Below are 15,114 nucleotides of genomic sequence, written 5' to 3' on the forward strand. Positions count from 1 at the left end.
CAGCCCAGAAGACAAAGCCTCCTTCACAATTTTGCCTTGGGCTTTTTCCTCCAAAAGCTATTTCCTCTGTTTAAAAAAAAAAAAAAAAAGTTTTTATCTCTGGTGAGGTATGCTAGGTACGCAGAAGAATTCCAGAGCTGTACACCACTAACCAAAGTCACTAATGACTAAGGAGCAGCAGGAAGGTGGAGCTGCACTGGACGGCTCTGCTTCCTAACTTGGAGGAATTGCTTTCTTTCCGGTGCAGTGAAAAAGAGAATCAATTCCATTTTGTTACAGGTAAAATCAGACTTTCAAGATGATCATGTTTTGAGCTACTGTGAGAGGGTGGGGGTAAACATGGGGAAAAGCGAGGGCTCCAAAAACCAGGCAAAAGAAAAAAAAAAAAACACAACTCCCCTCTCTAACAGAATTAAAGAGGCAGAAACAGTGGAGAATGAGATTCCAAAACATCCTCTGTCTGGTTTGGAGCTGCTTTAATTTTCGTATTGTGTCCAAACCTGGAATTCAGCGGGTAGCGTCTAGATGCTGTTGGGGGGCCCCAGCAGGAAGGGAAAAGCCTCCAACAGCCCCAGGGCTCCTCCATTCCCCGCGCAGGGCAGCTACTGGTAGCCTAGCAACCGCCGAGGTCCCCTTTCACACCGGATTAATGTGCACAAACCGCATCGAGTGTTAGGAGGACATGGAGTACAAACTGGGCAGAAGAGAATTTTGGATTCATTCTCTACCCAGCTCTCTCTGCCACAGTCCTGCAGCCCCAGTGGCCGCACGCTGCCCACCCCCCCGCCCGTGCCTAACTCCCGGGGCACAGGGAGGCGAAGCCAGGCCCAGGTTGATGGATCTCTCTCTCTCTCTCTGCTGGGCACTGGGAAAACCAGGTGAAGAAGGTTAGGAAGTCTTCTGGTGGGAAGGAGAAGGCATTGGAAGACAGAGAGGGACCTGGGGCTAGGGCTCTCCATAGGATGAGAACTGCTGTCTGTTGGCAACATCTGGCTGCTTCCACCCCTGAGAAGACCCTGAGACAGAGATCAGACCACCTCTCCTTATGAGGTCCCTAAAAATGTGCTCCCTTGAATCTTGATTTTTTTTTTTTAGGCTGATAAATCTGACTCTACCAGAAGGGGACCCTACCTGATATAAGGAATTTTACCAAGAATCTCTACTTTTCTACATGCCCAAGAGGCATTAAGCACACCTGGGGATTGTAGGGAATAACATTCAAAGTCAGGGGGTGCCAAACTGCAACCCAGTTTATCTACAACTATCTCACCTCCCTTGATTATTTTCCCTCACCCTCCGAATCACTAGATCACGAGCTGGCACCGATTTACAAGGCCTTCACGACATGGACTCATCAGCCAGGCTGGAGAGGGCAGCCAAGTCTGAGAAATGCTTGGATGAGCCTGCTCTGGCCCAAGAAGCATGACACATGAGTCCATTTAGACCTTGAAGTCAAAGGCCTCCATGAATGTGCTTTCAGAGCTTCAGTGCCCATAGAAGCAAATGAATTTACCCAACAAATCCCCAAACTATCCCTCCAAATCAAGGGCAAAGTGGGGAGTGGGAAAGAATATATGTATGTATGTATGTATGTATGTATGTGTGTGTGTGTGATGCATACAGGAGGAATACAGAAACTTCATTTATAAAGCCCCGACCAGATTCAGACAAGGCTGGGAACAGAGTGACCCTCAGAACACCTCAACAGGTCCTGGGAAGAAGTACCCTCAAGCCACCAAGAGCAGTCCCATCACATCTCACTGCTGGGGAAAACAAGGACTGCCTAGCAAGACAGCCACCACCGAGAACCCCAATATTTCCTCTTACTCAACACAACTCAACTCAGAATGACTGACATTCATGAATGTGACACAATGGCTTAAAGAATACTAAAACAGATCATTCCAGAATCTCTGTTTTGCTTTCGAATTCATCACTAGATTATCTTAAGGGCTCAGACACTGTGAAAGAAAAACCGGGTTAGTTGAGTAAGGGAAGGATCTGTGCTTGCTAAGTACAGCCTGAGTCAGCCTGCAGCAGGACAGAGCCAATTTTGGGAACATGACATGAGTGGCCTCTAAAGAACTGCTATGATTTACACACTGCCTAATTCTAGGGCACATTTTTTATATTGTGCTCTAATCGAATCAAAGTCTCTGGGAATAGCACCTCCCTAATGCTTTGCAGCATACAACCTGCATAAAAACATAGGTGGATGCATCCAGGAGGCACACAGACACCATTTATAAAGCTCTCTCATGATTCTGACATGGCAGCCGCCGGCTGGCTTAGGACCATATATTTGCTGCAGTAATACTACAGTTCAGACATAGACTGGGTATGAGAAGAAAAAATAATACCCACCTCCATTCCAATAAGCTTTATTATGACTATTTCAAGTGATTAAGCAATTCTACTACAGGTCTCTCCCCTACCATCCATCCTCTGGCCAAAAGAGAGAAGGAATGCTAACAGGTACATGAAAAAGCAACAGGCCTAGAAACTCTGAAACTGTAATACTGCCCTCCAAATAATGAGGATGGAATGTGGCTCCTAGGAGGCAAGTACCTTATAACACATCCCATGATTTCTCCTAAAAATTAAGGATATATGTTGTCATAAATCCAAGAAACTCACGGTGACAAATCAGAGTTCTCTTTTCTGTAGTAGGTACCAGATTGCCGTTCTCAAAAATAAAATAAAGCATACACCCCCCAAAAAAAATGGGGTGTGTGTGTATGAAAAGCATCTTTTCTTTCTGCTCAGAAGGAAATCACTGTTTTGGATTGTTGACTATTTAGAAGCCGTGAATGTCAGTCCCACTGGAAAGCAGCGTGTGGCCATGGCTCATGGTCCTAGATGAGCCACTACGCAGGATAGTGGCTGTCGGGAACGAAGGGCCAACTCTGAAAACCTCAGGGAGCCTACAGTCCTCCACTGAAGATAAACACAGGTTCATAATTCATTATCTACCATCTCCTCCCAAAATCCAAAACACTCTAAAAACTAAAAAATTTTCAGTCATTTGGCAGCAAAACAAACCTGACGTCATTTGGTGGTAAAGCGTGAGCTGAGCTACATAAAATCATTTGTAGTCTATTTATCCCACTTTCTGTGAATATTTTTACATCTCACTGCTGAAATAATGAGTTTGAGTCTGGAGTGCTGACCCTAGCTAGATCCTGCTGAGGATGTTATATATGTGTGTGATATTACCTTTCTAAAAAAATTCCTGAATTTTAAAACCCATCTAGCCCCAAGGGTTTTAGATAGGTGGAAAAGGACTATAGACCTCGAATAGGATGCCATAAGACCCCTGCAAAAGTTACTGAAGGCCTAAGAGAGTCAAATAAACCCCAGGTTGTTTCCATCTGAGCAGCTTCCTACACAGGCCAGACTGCAGCACTATTTGGCAAAGCTGTGTTAAAAATGGGAAATGTATTACACAGGGTCCTGATTCCACGTTAAATATTGTTTCCTACCTTCACATATTCCAGAGTTGGGTCCAGAAGATGCTGATCCCTGGAAAGAGAAAACATAAGTATGAGAACAACCGGGAAGAATGCGTTCTTGCACTGAGTGACACGTATCCAACATGATTTCACTGTGTTCATTCAAATTATTAAGATGGGCCCACCACCCAGACAGTACTCACCGCAGACAGATAAGGAAGTCAGAACAGACACAGATTCCTTTCATGGTGTGTGTTGGGGGTAGGGGAAGGGGGTCGGACACCACCATAATCTGCCTAGAAGCTCCACACGCTTTCTTATCATATTTAGGCTCTAAACATTAGACTATTTCATGTGGTAATTCTAGATTCACTTGAGCATAAAAATTAGACTAAAATTCCGAAGCACAGACCAGCAAGGAAGATAGAGGTGAGTGTAAAGCAGGACTGGATGCCCAAATGAGGGGTACTCTGGACCACCCAGCAGCGTCACACCCTCTCTGACAAAAGAAAATGGAGGCTCAGGTGGGCCCAGGGGCTGCCCGAAGTCACCCAGCCCTGGGGGCAGGAGATGGAGTCTGTATACCCAGCTCTGCTTCTAGGCCACATCTTCCTTTTTATTTTAAGATTTTATTTATTTGACAGAGAGAGAGAGAGAACACACAAGCATGGGAAGCATCAGAGGGGGAGGGAGAAGCGGGCTCTCTGCTGAGCAGGGAGCCAGATGTAGGGCTCCATCTCAGGACTCTGGGATCACGACCCAAGCCAAAGGCAAATGCTTAACCGACTGAGCCACCCAGATACCCCCTTCCCCTTCTCTCTCTCTCTCTTTTTTTAAATTGCTGCCTCGATTACCTACCCACCCACCCCTGGTGTCTAGCAGAGAATTGACCCTCATTTTCTTTGGCACCCCATACTGTTCTCTTTCCATGTAATGTCTGTTGGCGTCTGTCATAATATGACATTGGGATTAACCAGTTAAAGGTAAACGGCAGCAGGTGGTACTGGGGAGGCTGATTTCTTACTGAAAGGAAGGGAAACGACGAGGGCAAAGGAGAGGAGTGGGAGACATGAGAGTGGCCATTTTCAGTATTTGCAGAGTTACAACGAGCTGCCCCCCAACAGAGGATGTGAAAGGACAGCTGCCTTCAGAGACCTGAACTTCAAAAACTCAATGCATCCCTGCAGAGATGGCATCATTCTGAGGACAGAATAGCTCTGAAGCCTGTAAGAGGAGTCTTCTCCACGGAGAGGGTCCTAGTTTATCTACAGAAAGAACGAGTGCCTCAGAAGTCCCACCAACAAGCAGCTTCCTCTGCAAGGCTGGACTCAATCCCCAAACTCGTGGGCTTTGACACTTCCCTGGTGATGGAGAGACCCTGCAAGATGGCAGCACTTCTCCCTGGGTTGAGAGAGAATTCTGGTCACTGCTGTAGCACAAGGAGTCCCAACCCCACAGGATACTACCATCTTGTGGAAACCATGCTTGGCTTGGTGTGACTGTCCATTCAGGGCAGCACATGGGGCACCTGTGCAGAGGCAGGCTGGTGTCCAAGATGCTCCCCACCATGTCAGTGGAGCAGTTCTCAGAGGAGTCCCTCTAGTGCCAAAGGATCAGAGAACAGCATAAACTCACCATCCCTGGTGAGGGGTATAAACCAGTCTTTCAAAGCCTTAAACCTCTTTGTCTTCAAGTTCGTTTATCAGGCATCTTTTCCCAAAGCCCTGGAGCCTGTGTGCTGTGCCCGGGTGCCACTTCTCCTGCCACCTGGACACCATGTTGATGTCATCAGGCTTTGCATCTGTGGAATCACCCAGCTAGTGACTAAAAAAACTCTGTCAGCAGCACTTTGGCTGTGCTCCCTTTTAAGTTCTTGAATTCCTGGTTTTCTTTTTTTTATTGTTTAAAAGATTTTATTTATTCACTCCTCACAGACACAGAGAGGCAGAGATATAGGCAGAGGGAGAAGCAGGCTCCCTGTGGGGAACCTGATGCGGATTCGATCCCAGGACTCCAGGATCACGACCTGAGCCAAAGGCAGATGCTCAACCACTGAGCCAGCCAGGTGCACCAAACCCCTGGTTTTCTAGTGAATTAATATTTCAGGCTTATAGCCATCTAGTCTTAGGCTGAACATCTGGCCCAGAGGTCTGGTCCTGTGAGGACAGAAAGATGTTAAAACCATTGAAATGCTGTTCTCGTCTTCAAATTTCTCTTTTTTATGTACATGTAAAAATGTGCATTATATACACTCATACATACATGGCTTAATGCATGGATAAACAGTATGAGTATGGGGGGCTGAAATCAGAGGTTCCCAAGTGTTTTTGGTCCAAGGATCTCTTTATGTTCTAAATTACTGAGGACTCCAAAGAGCTTTTGTTCATGTGGGTTATATCTACTGATTACTGATGTTAGAAATTAATCAAATTTTTAAAACATTTATTGATATTTTAAAAACAAACCCATCACATATAAGATAATAATATTATTATAAGTAGATATTTTTTCATAGCAAAAATTTAGTGAGAAGAGTGACACTGTCTCATATTTTTGCAAATCTTTTTCATGTCTGGCTTAGTCGAAGGACAGTTGAATTCTCATATCTGCTTCTCCATTCAGTATGTTTTGATATGTCGTGGTTTCGAAAAATGTCCATGCTCACATAGATATATAATTGGAAAAGGGAGGGGTATTGCATTAGACTTTCAGGTAATTATGGCTATTCTTCTTTGATACCATACCAACACTAAACAAGTGGTAGTTTCTTAAAGATTAGTTGCAATGTGTCATCTTGGACCACACCTGTTACTCTTCTGCATCTATCTTGCACTTTGATTGGAGCTTTTGTCCATGCGTGATTCTGTCCCCTATCCTAGAAAATACTGATTCACCAAGTTATATATTCTAAATTTTGACACATTTCATTATAATATTTTAAAAAATCACATTTGTCAGTTATCATCACTAATCTCATCAGAAGTTGTTAAGCACTGGAAAGTGTCAAGCTCATGGAGGATACCAGTTTTCCAAACTTTAATTTTCAGTTGAAAGCTTGAATTTTGGGACATCTGGGTGGTTCAGTGGTTGAGCATCTGCATTCAGCTCAGCTCCTGGGATCGAGTCCCATTATCAGGGTCCCCATGGGGAGCCTGCTTCTCCCTCTGCCTATGCCTTTGCCTCTCTCTCTCTGTGCCTCTCATGAATAGATAAATAAAATCTTTAAAAAAAAAAAAGAAAGAAAGAAAGCTTGAATTTTTTCACTGGCAGCTAACACTGTCAAATATTTTCCTTGAGATTCATTCATTCATTTTGGGGAAAATATTTGCCAAATACCAAGACCATATAGTCATGGTTTGTCATTTTAATTCCCCCTTTTTTTAGGTGCCCAAATGTCATTCTTTTAGTAAATTCTTTTTAGAATTTTGTCCAGGATCTACTCTTCTCACCAGATTTAGCTGTAAAATCCTTTTCCTTTCACCTTTGAAAGCTGAAATGTTCCTTTCTTTCTTTCTCAAGAGATGTACCTGAAAACTCTCTGAGCTAGCTCTCTCAGAACAGACCCTTCAAAGTTCTCTTGGGAAGACCTGGGATAATCCACATGGACTCAGGCCAGGAGCTGTGCCTGGGTGGCTCCTGAAGCACTGCTGATGAGCACAGTTCCCACTCAGAGACAGGATCTCCTAGAGGCAGGGCAGCCTGTGCTCTCCCATCCAGAGAGCCCAGCATCAAAGAGCCTGGGGTGTTCTCCAAAATGCTTCCCACCTTAGATGAACCTCTTGTGTTCCTCTTTATTTTTTAAAAAAAGTAGGCTCCACACCCAGCATAGAGCCCAACACAGGGCTTGAACTCACAACCCTAAGATAAAGATCTGAGTTGACCCCAACCAACTGAGCCATCCGGGTACCCCTATGTTCCTCTTTGATTCTCTACACACAACTTCTCTGGGCAGAAGAGAAGAAAACTGGGAGTCTCTGGTGAGGGATAAAACTGAAGTCCCCGGGCAGCCCGGGTGGCTCAGTGGTTTAGTGCCGCCTTCAGCCCAGGGCCGGATCCTGGAGACCCAGGATCGAGTCCCACGTCGGGCTCCCTTCTTGGAGCCTGCTTCTCCCTCTGCCTCTGTCTCTGCTTCTCTCTCCTTCTCTGTGTGTCTGTCATGAATAAATAAAATCTTTAAAAAAAAAAAAACAAACTGAAGTCCCCTTTTGACACTGCCCCCAGATGAACTCTGCTAAGGAAGCCTTGTACATTCTGCTACAATAGCAGAGGGGACTCTAACTGTCCTAAAATTCTAATTCAGGGCTCCCAGGAGTCCCCTAGAGGATCCTCATGTTCTTATCCTTTTCAGATAGGCAAGGAATACAGAAGAGTAGAACAAAACCAAGTGAGTATGTTTCAAATCCAAAAGCTTTCAAAGTTACTGCCTTGAACTAAATTAAAATTATGTTTGAATGCAGAAGTGTGTGTCTCCTTTCTCAGCCAGCCACCTCATCCCAGCTAACCAAAAGAAGATATGAGCTGGAAAACACAGCAGTTGGCCCCGCAGCCCCAGCCTCTAATTTGAAATAGAATATCCAATTATTCATACAAGTCTGTGCAGCAAACACTCCCTAAGCCACAGATTTATATTCTCCAACAGAGATCACTACAAAACAAATAGAAGAACTTGGCAATCAAAATGAAAAGTTTTTATATATATATATTTTTTGCTGATGCAAATTATGAATCCCCACCCTTGTGAACCCATGATGTTTTGTGCATCTCTATTTACAACTGCTGAGGCTGGCAGGCACCCACAGCCCCCCTGTCAGGCACGCTGCCCTACAGTGCACGGTCCACAGACCACAGGAAAGCAGCAGACTGAAACTAGACCCTCCTGTTATTTTGTTCTTAGGTTGATTACGTTTTAAATAACAACACTGTGTTTACGTCAGTTAAGTCAGTGTTTCCAGTGTCCTGCTTTCTAAATAAAGTTCATACTGAGGGACGTATAGTTGGAAATCATAGAAATGATGCATTTGTTATGTTAGTTTGTTTCTCATCAGTAACCAGGTTAATAGTTCCTCCCTCTTAAAAGGACACTTGATCTACACGTTTGCTCTTTTGAGTTAAGAGGTTCTCCATCTGGAACATATAAGCAAAGTTTCACTAACAGATCTTCCCTGAGTGCTTGGAAGACAGATGAGGAATGAAGTACCCTATGTCTGTCTTAAATTATAGAATGTTTTAAATGAATGAATGTTTTGACTTCTTTAAATATTATAGAATAAATTAATGGCTAACAGTGTTGCCAAACAAATGTCCTTTTGGATAGAACAAAGAGGAATCATTTGTAATAAGAGGATTCTTTCATGTAATAGAGATGTGAGAAACTAGATCTAACTGTTCTGAGGAGACTGAGTAGACTAAAGTAGAATAAAGGTTCCCTTTGAGCCCCATGCACACTAGTAATCTGCAGACTGGGTGCACATGGCATGGTATTTGGATTCCGGTTCATTCTACTGTACTTATATAGGGCCGCTCCTCTACAAGGTGAGCAACCCAAGAACAGTGGCGAGTCTACTTCATTCCCAGTATCTCCATAATTCTTGCATTCATCCCAGAAACATTTTCAAGCATCTGCAACATGGTATGCTGTAGGCCAGACAATGGAAACAGAAGAAGCAAAGACAAAGGCTCTATTCCCAGAGAAGCTGCAGGCAAGTGGGGAAGACAGGTCAACAGACCCAGCACAATTCAAGTAGGTATCAGTGGAAAGGAAACACCATCGAGGGGCCTTTCAGGCAACCTCTGAGCTAAGGTTTGAGGGCTGGGTAGGAACTCATCTGGTGAAGCAGCTGTGAGGTAGGCGGTAACGAGAAATACCCAGGCAATGGGAGAAGTGTGTGCCAACACATGGGGACACGGGACGATGTGGTGCACCTGGGAAACCAGAGCACTCAGGAGTAACTCCGCTCTAACCCAGGTCACCAACATCTCTTGCCAGGATGCCTGCAGTACCTTCCCAGCTCCACCGTCTCCACAGCAGCATGATCCTTACCCAAATTAAAATCCTCTAATAACTCTCATCTAATCAGAACAAAACCCTGGAGTCCTCAGCAGGGGCCCTGGTTGGCATGGTCCCTGGCAGCTCTCCAACCTCCCTGTGGTAGGAGGAATTCTGAGGATGTCTCCCAACAAGAGCTTCATCCTCTGGATTCCCAGCATTGCTGTGAAGGGGTTTTGTAGCTGGAAGCCTCAGGTCAGCTGACATTAAGATCTGGCAACCATCCAAGTGGACCTGACGAGCAATACGAGGGGGCCTGGACAGTGTGACGGGACCACATGGCCTCTGACAAGGCCCGTGGCATAGAACTCTGGGCAGCCTCTACACGGGAACTGCCCCCCAGCAGACAGTCAGGGGGCAGATGTCAGGCCCACAGCCACAAGGAACTGGGTTCTGCCAACAACCCGAATGACTACGGAAGCAGATTCTTCCTCTGAGCCTCAGGTGAGAACACAGCTGCTGACATCTTCAGTTTAAGACCTGTAACCAAGAACCCAGCTGAGCTCTGTGGGGAGTAATGTGTACGTTAAGGCACCAAGTTCGTGACCATTTGTTACTCAGTAAAAGCCTACTATACACTCATCGGCTATTCTATTCATTCCATCAAGGCATACTGACTTTTCTTTCTGATGTTCAAACATGCCAAGCTGGTCGCTGCCTCTGTGGCTTGGCATTGCCAAGAACGTTCCTTTGCCTAGAATGTTCTCCCTGCAGTTCTGAGGCTCACCGCCTCACATCATTCAGGTCTCTGCTCCAACACCACCTCCTCAGAGCTTGCCTTAAGTACCTATCTAAATAAGCACCACCATTACCTCTATTGCCTTATCTGACTTTATTTTTTTCCATATCATCTGCTATTATATGAAATTGCTCATGGTCTTTTATCCTAGAATATAATCCTGCAAGACTGCAGCTTTCTCTGCTTTATTCACCTTGGTATCCCCTGTGCTCTGCACACAGCAGCTCCCTAGTAACCACTTGTTGAATTAATGAAGAAGGAATAAGTAATGGAGGCACAGGGTTGGGGAGGGCTCAGGAGCGGTGGGGGTTTAGAAGATCAGGATGAAGAAAAGGCAGAGACAGAGCATAAGCAGTGTGGATGCCATATAAACATGTCTAGACTTATGAAAGCAATGAGATTCGTTGAAAAATCTTAAGCCTCAGAATAACTGGAGATTTGTGTTTTAGAAAAATTCCCCTGCACTAGTGTGGAAAACAGATTCGTAGGGGGGCAAGACGGAGTCAGGAAGACCAAGGGAAAGGATGCTGGAGAGGTCTGCATGACATAGGGAGCGGGGATGGTGTACAGATTAAATACTTTTTTAAGCGAGAATAGACAAATGGTGATAAAGGACTAGATTCAGTGGGTGATAAGGGCACTTGCTGAATTCTTTCTAAGGGAATTAAGTAGATGGTGCCTAGCACATCTCAATATATTAAGAATGAACTAGTAAAAACCTTTGCTTCAAGCACTAAACTATGCAAACTTTTAAGACTATTGGAATCTGAATTGTAAGACTTTGCCCCATTACCACCCTTTTCCATGGTTAGCAGTACACATATGATTGCTGCCATTCAGCTCCTGAATGTTTCAGATAGCCTCCCTTCCTTTTCAACTAGTAAGTAAGTTACTTTCAGAAGGGTCTTTCACATTTTTCAAATTATGAACATGTAAATCTTTCCCATAAAGTATAATGAAATGTAACAAATATTTAAGGGATCCCTTCACACCAACAAAAATAGTTAACTCGGAAGTAAATGCAGAACAATAAAACAAGACAGCTGTGTAGATACTAGCCAAGAATGCCTGTTTTACATAATCCTTTGGTCTTCTCCGTCACCCCCACTCCAGAGAGCAACCAGTGCTTGTTTATGTCTTTGCCATGGAACTATTAGCTCCATAAGGGTAGGGGCTACTTCTGTCTTGCTCATCAATATATACTAAGCCCTTCAAACTATATTTGTCACATTAACAGCCAATTAATAAATAAACAAGGGCAAGAATGGACAAATGAAAATTTAAACCATAAAAAAACACTCTTGTATATAGTCCAAATAAGGCCTCAGAAAATTAGAAATTTCTACCATGGGACTTTTGTTTGCTTAATATGGTAGACCAGATACTCTGAAAACTAAATGATAAATTAAATTACAAATACACTTTCAAATGTATTGAAGTCACAAGAAAGATAAATCCTCAAGAAACACAGACATATACAAAATAAGAACAAAACAAATCAAGAACACAAAACATGAACAAGAGGGTAAGAAGCAAAGCAGGAGGCAGCCCAAGTGGCTTAGCGGTTTGGCACCACCTTCAGCCCGGGGTGTGATCCTGGAGACCTGGGATCGAGTCCCACATAGGGCTCCCTGCATGGAGCTTGCTTCTTCCTCTGCCTGTGCCTCTGCCTCTCTGTCTCTCATGAATAAATAAATAAAATCTTAAAAAAAAAAAAAAAAGAAGAAGAAGAAGATGAAGCCGAGCAGGGAGGATAAGCCTTGGGTCCATAGAAGTGAGCAGCTAATCACAGAGCCACGTATAACGTCTGAACCATCAGAACAGGACTACACCATCCCTACAAAAAGTAGGGAAAAATAAATACATACATGAAAATTAAGAAGGTAGCATGCTCTCCAGCAAGGGGAACCAAGAAGGAAACCTACTGTCTCCACCACAAATTCTGATGGAAAAAAATAATGGCAGTAATAATGGTCTCCCTTGAGAACTTGGAACCACAAATCAGTCTTCATGTTGGTTGGGATTCAAATTTATACTACCTTCTTTGACAGAGAATCCAAAACTAAGAAATTAAAGTGTTTGGGTTGGTGGTGCCATTACTAAGGAAACAGTGTAAATACTTTTGGGTGGGGTAAGGGGGAGATACTTTATCAATAGAATGCCACTCAGGATACCCACAAACGTGGTTAAACATAAATTTCCTTTCAGAAATAACCATATACACAGGAAGCAGGCCCTAATCACTGAAGCCAGCAAAAATAACAATAGACTGAGATCCTTCAAGACTTCAGATATCGGAATATCAGATATAGGCTATAAAATAACAATGTATGATTAAAAAAAAGGAATAAAAAAGGTGATCTCAGAATAAACAGGCAGTTATAAAAACAAAAAACTGATTAAAATATATAATCTGCTACATGACAGATTAAGCATGACCTAAGAAAATATGACAAATCTATAAAGAAACTATAAACAAATATACAAAGACACTATACAAATCACAGCACAGAGAAAAAAGGTGATGGAAAATATAAAAGCAATGTGGAAGGTAGAATGAGAAGGCCTAATTACATTTAACCAGAACTCTAGAAGAGAACCGAGAGAGAAAATAAGCAATAGTCAAAGAAATAATGATGAGAAATCTTCAAAATAAAGATACCCAATCTCAGATTTCAGGCATCCCAACTCCTCCTACGCTGTATCAACAAAAATAAACTCTCACACAGACACACTGCAACGAAACTACAGACCATCAAAACCAGAGAGAATATGGTAAAAGCAGCCAAAGAGCAAAGAAAAAGTTATCCTCAGAGCAATGACAATTAGGCTGGCAGTGGGTCTTCATCGGCCAGAAGGTAACTGGTAAATATCAAATATATTACAAATATATTCTCAAATGTATTGAAAGTGACTCCAAACCAGCATGGATGGTATCAAACAAGACGAATGTGTCATTTGTGGAGTTAAAAAAAAAAATAGCAAGTGCTGGCAAAGATATGGAGAAATCAGAGCCCTTATGTGTGGTTGGTGGGAATGTAAGTGGTAGAGCTGCTAGAAAAAATAGTGTGGAGGTTCCTCACAAAATGCAAAACAGAACTACCGTATGATCTAGCAATTCCACTTCTGAGTATATGCCCAAAAGAACTGAAAGCAGGATTTCAAGAAGATATTTGTGCACCCGTGTTCTTAGCAGCATTCTTCACAGAAGCTAAAATGTGGAAGCAACCTAAGCGTGCACTGATGAAAGAAGAGATGAACAAAATGTGGTACACACATACAATGGACTATTACGCGGCCTTAAAAAGGGAGGAAATTCTGACATAGGCTAGGACAGGGATAAACCTTGAGGACTTTATGCTAAGTGAAGTAAACTGGTTACAAAAGGACAAAAAGCATACAGTTTTATTTATTTTTAAAAAAAAATTTTTTGAGGGCAGCCCGGGTGGCCCGGGGCATGATCCTAGGGACCTGGGATTGAGTCCCACGTCAGGCTCCCTGCATGGAGCTTACTTCTCTCTCTGCCTCTCCTTCTCTCTCTCTGTCTCTCATAAATAAATAAAATCTTTTTTAAAAAGGGTTTTTTTTTTTTTTTTAACATTTTACTTATTTGAAAGAGAGAGCGAGAGCATGTGAGTAGGGGGAGGAGCAGAGGGAGAAGGAGAGGGAGAAGCAGACTCCACAATGAGTGTGGAGCCAGATGCAGGGCTCCATTTCATGACCCTGAGATCCAGACCTGACCTGAAATCAAGAGTTGGACACTTAACTAAGCCACCCAGGTGCCCCTGTACAATTTTATTTACATGAGGTACCTAGAGTAGTCAAATTCCCAGAGACAGAAAGAATAGTAGTTGCCAGGGGCTGGCGGGGGGGGGAAAGGATAGGAAGTTGTTTCACGGGTACAGAGTTTCTGTTTTGCAAGATAAAAAGAGTTGAGGAGACTGGCTGCAAAACACTGTGACTGTTCTTAATATTTCATCAACTCATCAGTAATTGTACACTTAAAAATGGCTAAGATGGTAAATTTAATATTATGTGTATTTTACCACAATAAAAAAAAAAGACTAATGGGGTGCCTGGGTGACTCAGTCAGTTCACCATCTCTTGATTTCAGCTCAAGTCATGATCTCAGAGTAATGAGTTGGAGCCCTACCCTCTATCAGGCTCTGCGCTCAGCAGGAAGTCCGCTTGAGATTCTCTTCTTCTCCCTCTGCCCCTCTCCCCTGCACACAAACTTTCTCTCCAAAATAAATATATAAAACTAAAAAAAAAAAAAAAGAGAGAGAGAGAAACTAAAACGTAGGGCAACGATGGCATATAAGCCAAGTGAAAGGCCACATTTTAAGGTCCTATATTGTTCAGGAAGAAGTAAAGGTGTTCTTTTTATGTTTTACAAAGTAATTGTATTTTAAAAGTAGCAGTAAATGAAGAGTAGAGTATTTCTTTTTTAAGATTTTATTTATTTATTCATCACACAGAGAGAGAAAGAGAGAGGCAGAGACACAGGCAGAGGGAGAAGCAGGCTCCATGCAAGGAGCCCAATGTGGGAGTCGAACCCAGGAATCTGGGATCACACCCTGAGCCACCCAGGCGTCCCAAAGAGTAGAGTATTTTTAAAGAGATAATACAAAATAAGGCAATTTTTAAAATCCACAGGTTTAAAAAAAATGTACAGCTAGTACAGACATACATAAGAGACAGCTATAAGCCCAAATACTGTATATCACTAAACTCAATAACTGTTAACTAGATTAAACTCACAAAACAGATTTTCAGAGGTTGAATATAGCAAATATAGGATACATTAAAAGTGGTATTTTGAAGGAAATGTATAACCATAATGCCTATTTTTAGGGAAAAAAAGACTAAGTATCCAG

The 15,114-nt window shown here is 43.0% G+C and overlaps 1 protein-coding gene across 4 annotated transcripts in view; it reads right to left on the bottom strand.

Annotated features, from left to right (window-relative positions):
* BCAR3 (BCAR3 adaptor protein, NSP family member) overlaps positions 1–15,114 on the bottom strand; it is a 136,703-nt gene that overhangs the window by 73,351 nt on the left and 48,238 nt on the right. For all 4 annotated transcript variants that reach the window (XM_055339597.1, XM_055339598.1, XM_055339601.1 and 1 more), the window contains exon 3: positions 3,483–3,522. In XM_055339597.1, coding sequence (XP_055195572.1) covers positions 3,483–3,522 — 40 coding nt within the window. The remainder of the gene's footprint in view (positions 1–3,482; positions 3,523–15,114) is intronic.

This window comes from Nyctereutes procyonoides, unplaced genomic scaffold (assembly GCF_905146905.1).
Source record: "Nyctereutes procyonoides isolate TBG_1078 unplaced genomic scaffold, NYPRO_anot_genome, whole genome shotgun sequence".
Classification (NCBI taxonomy): domain Eukaryota; kingdom Metazoa; phylum Chordata; class Mammalia; order Carnivora; family Canidae; genus Nyctereutes; species Nyctereutes procyonoides.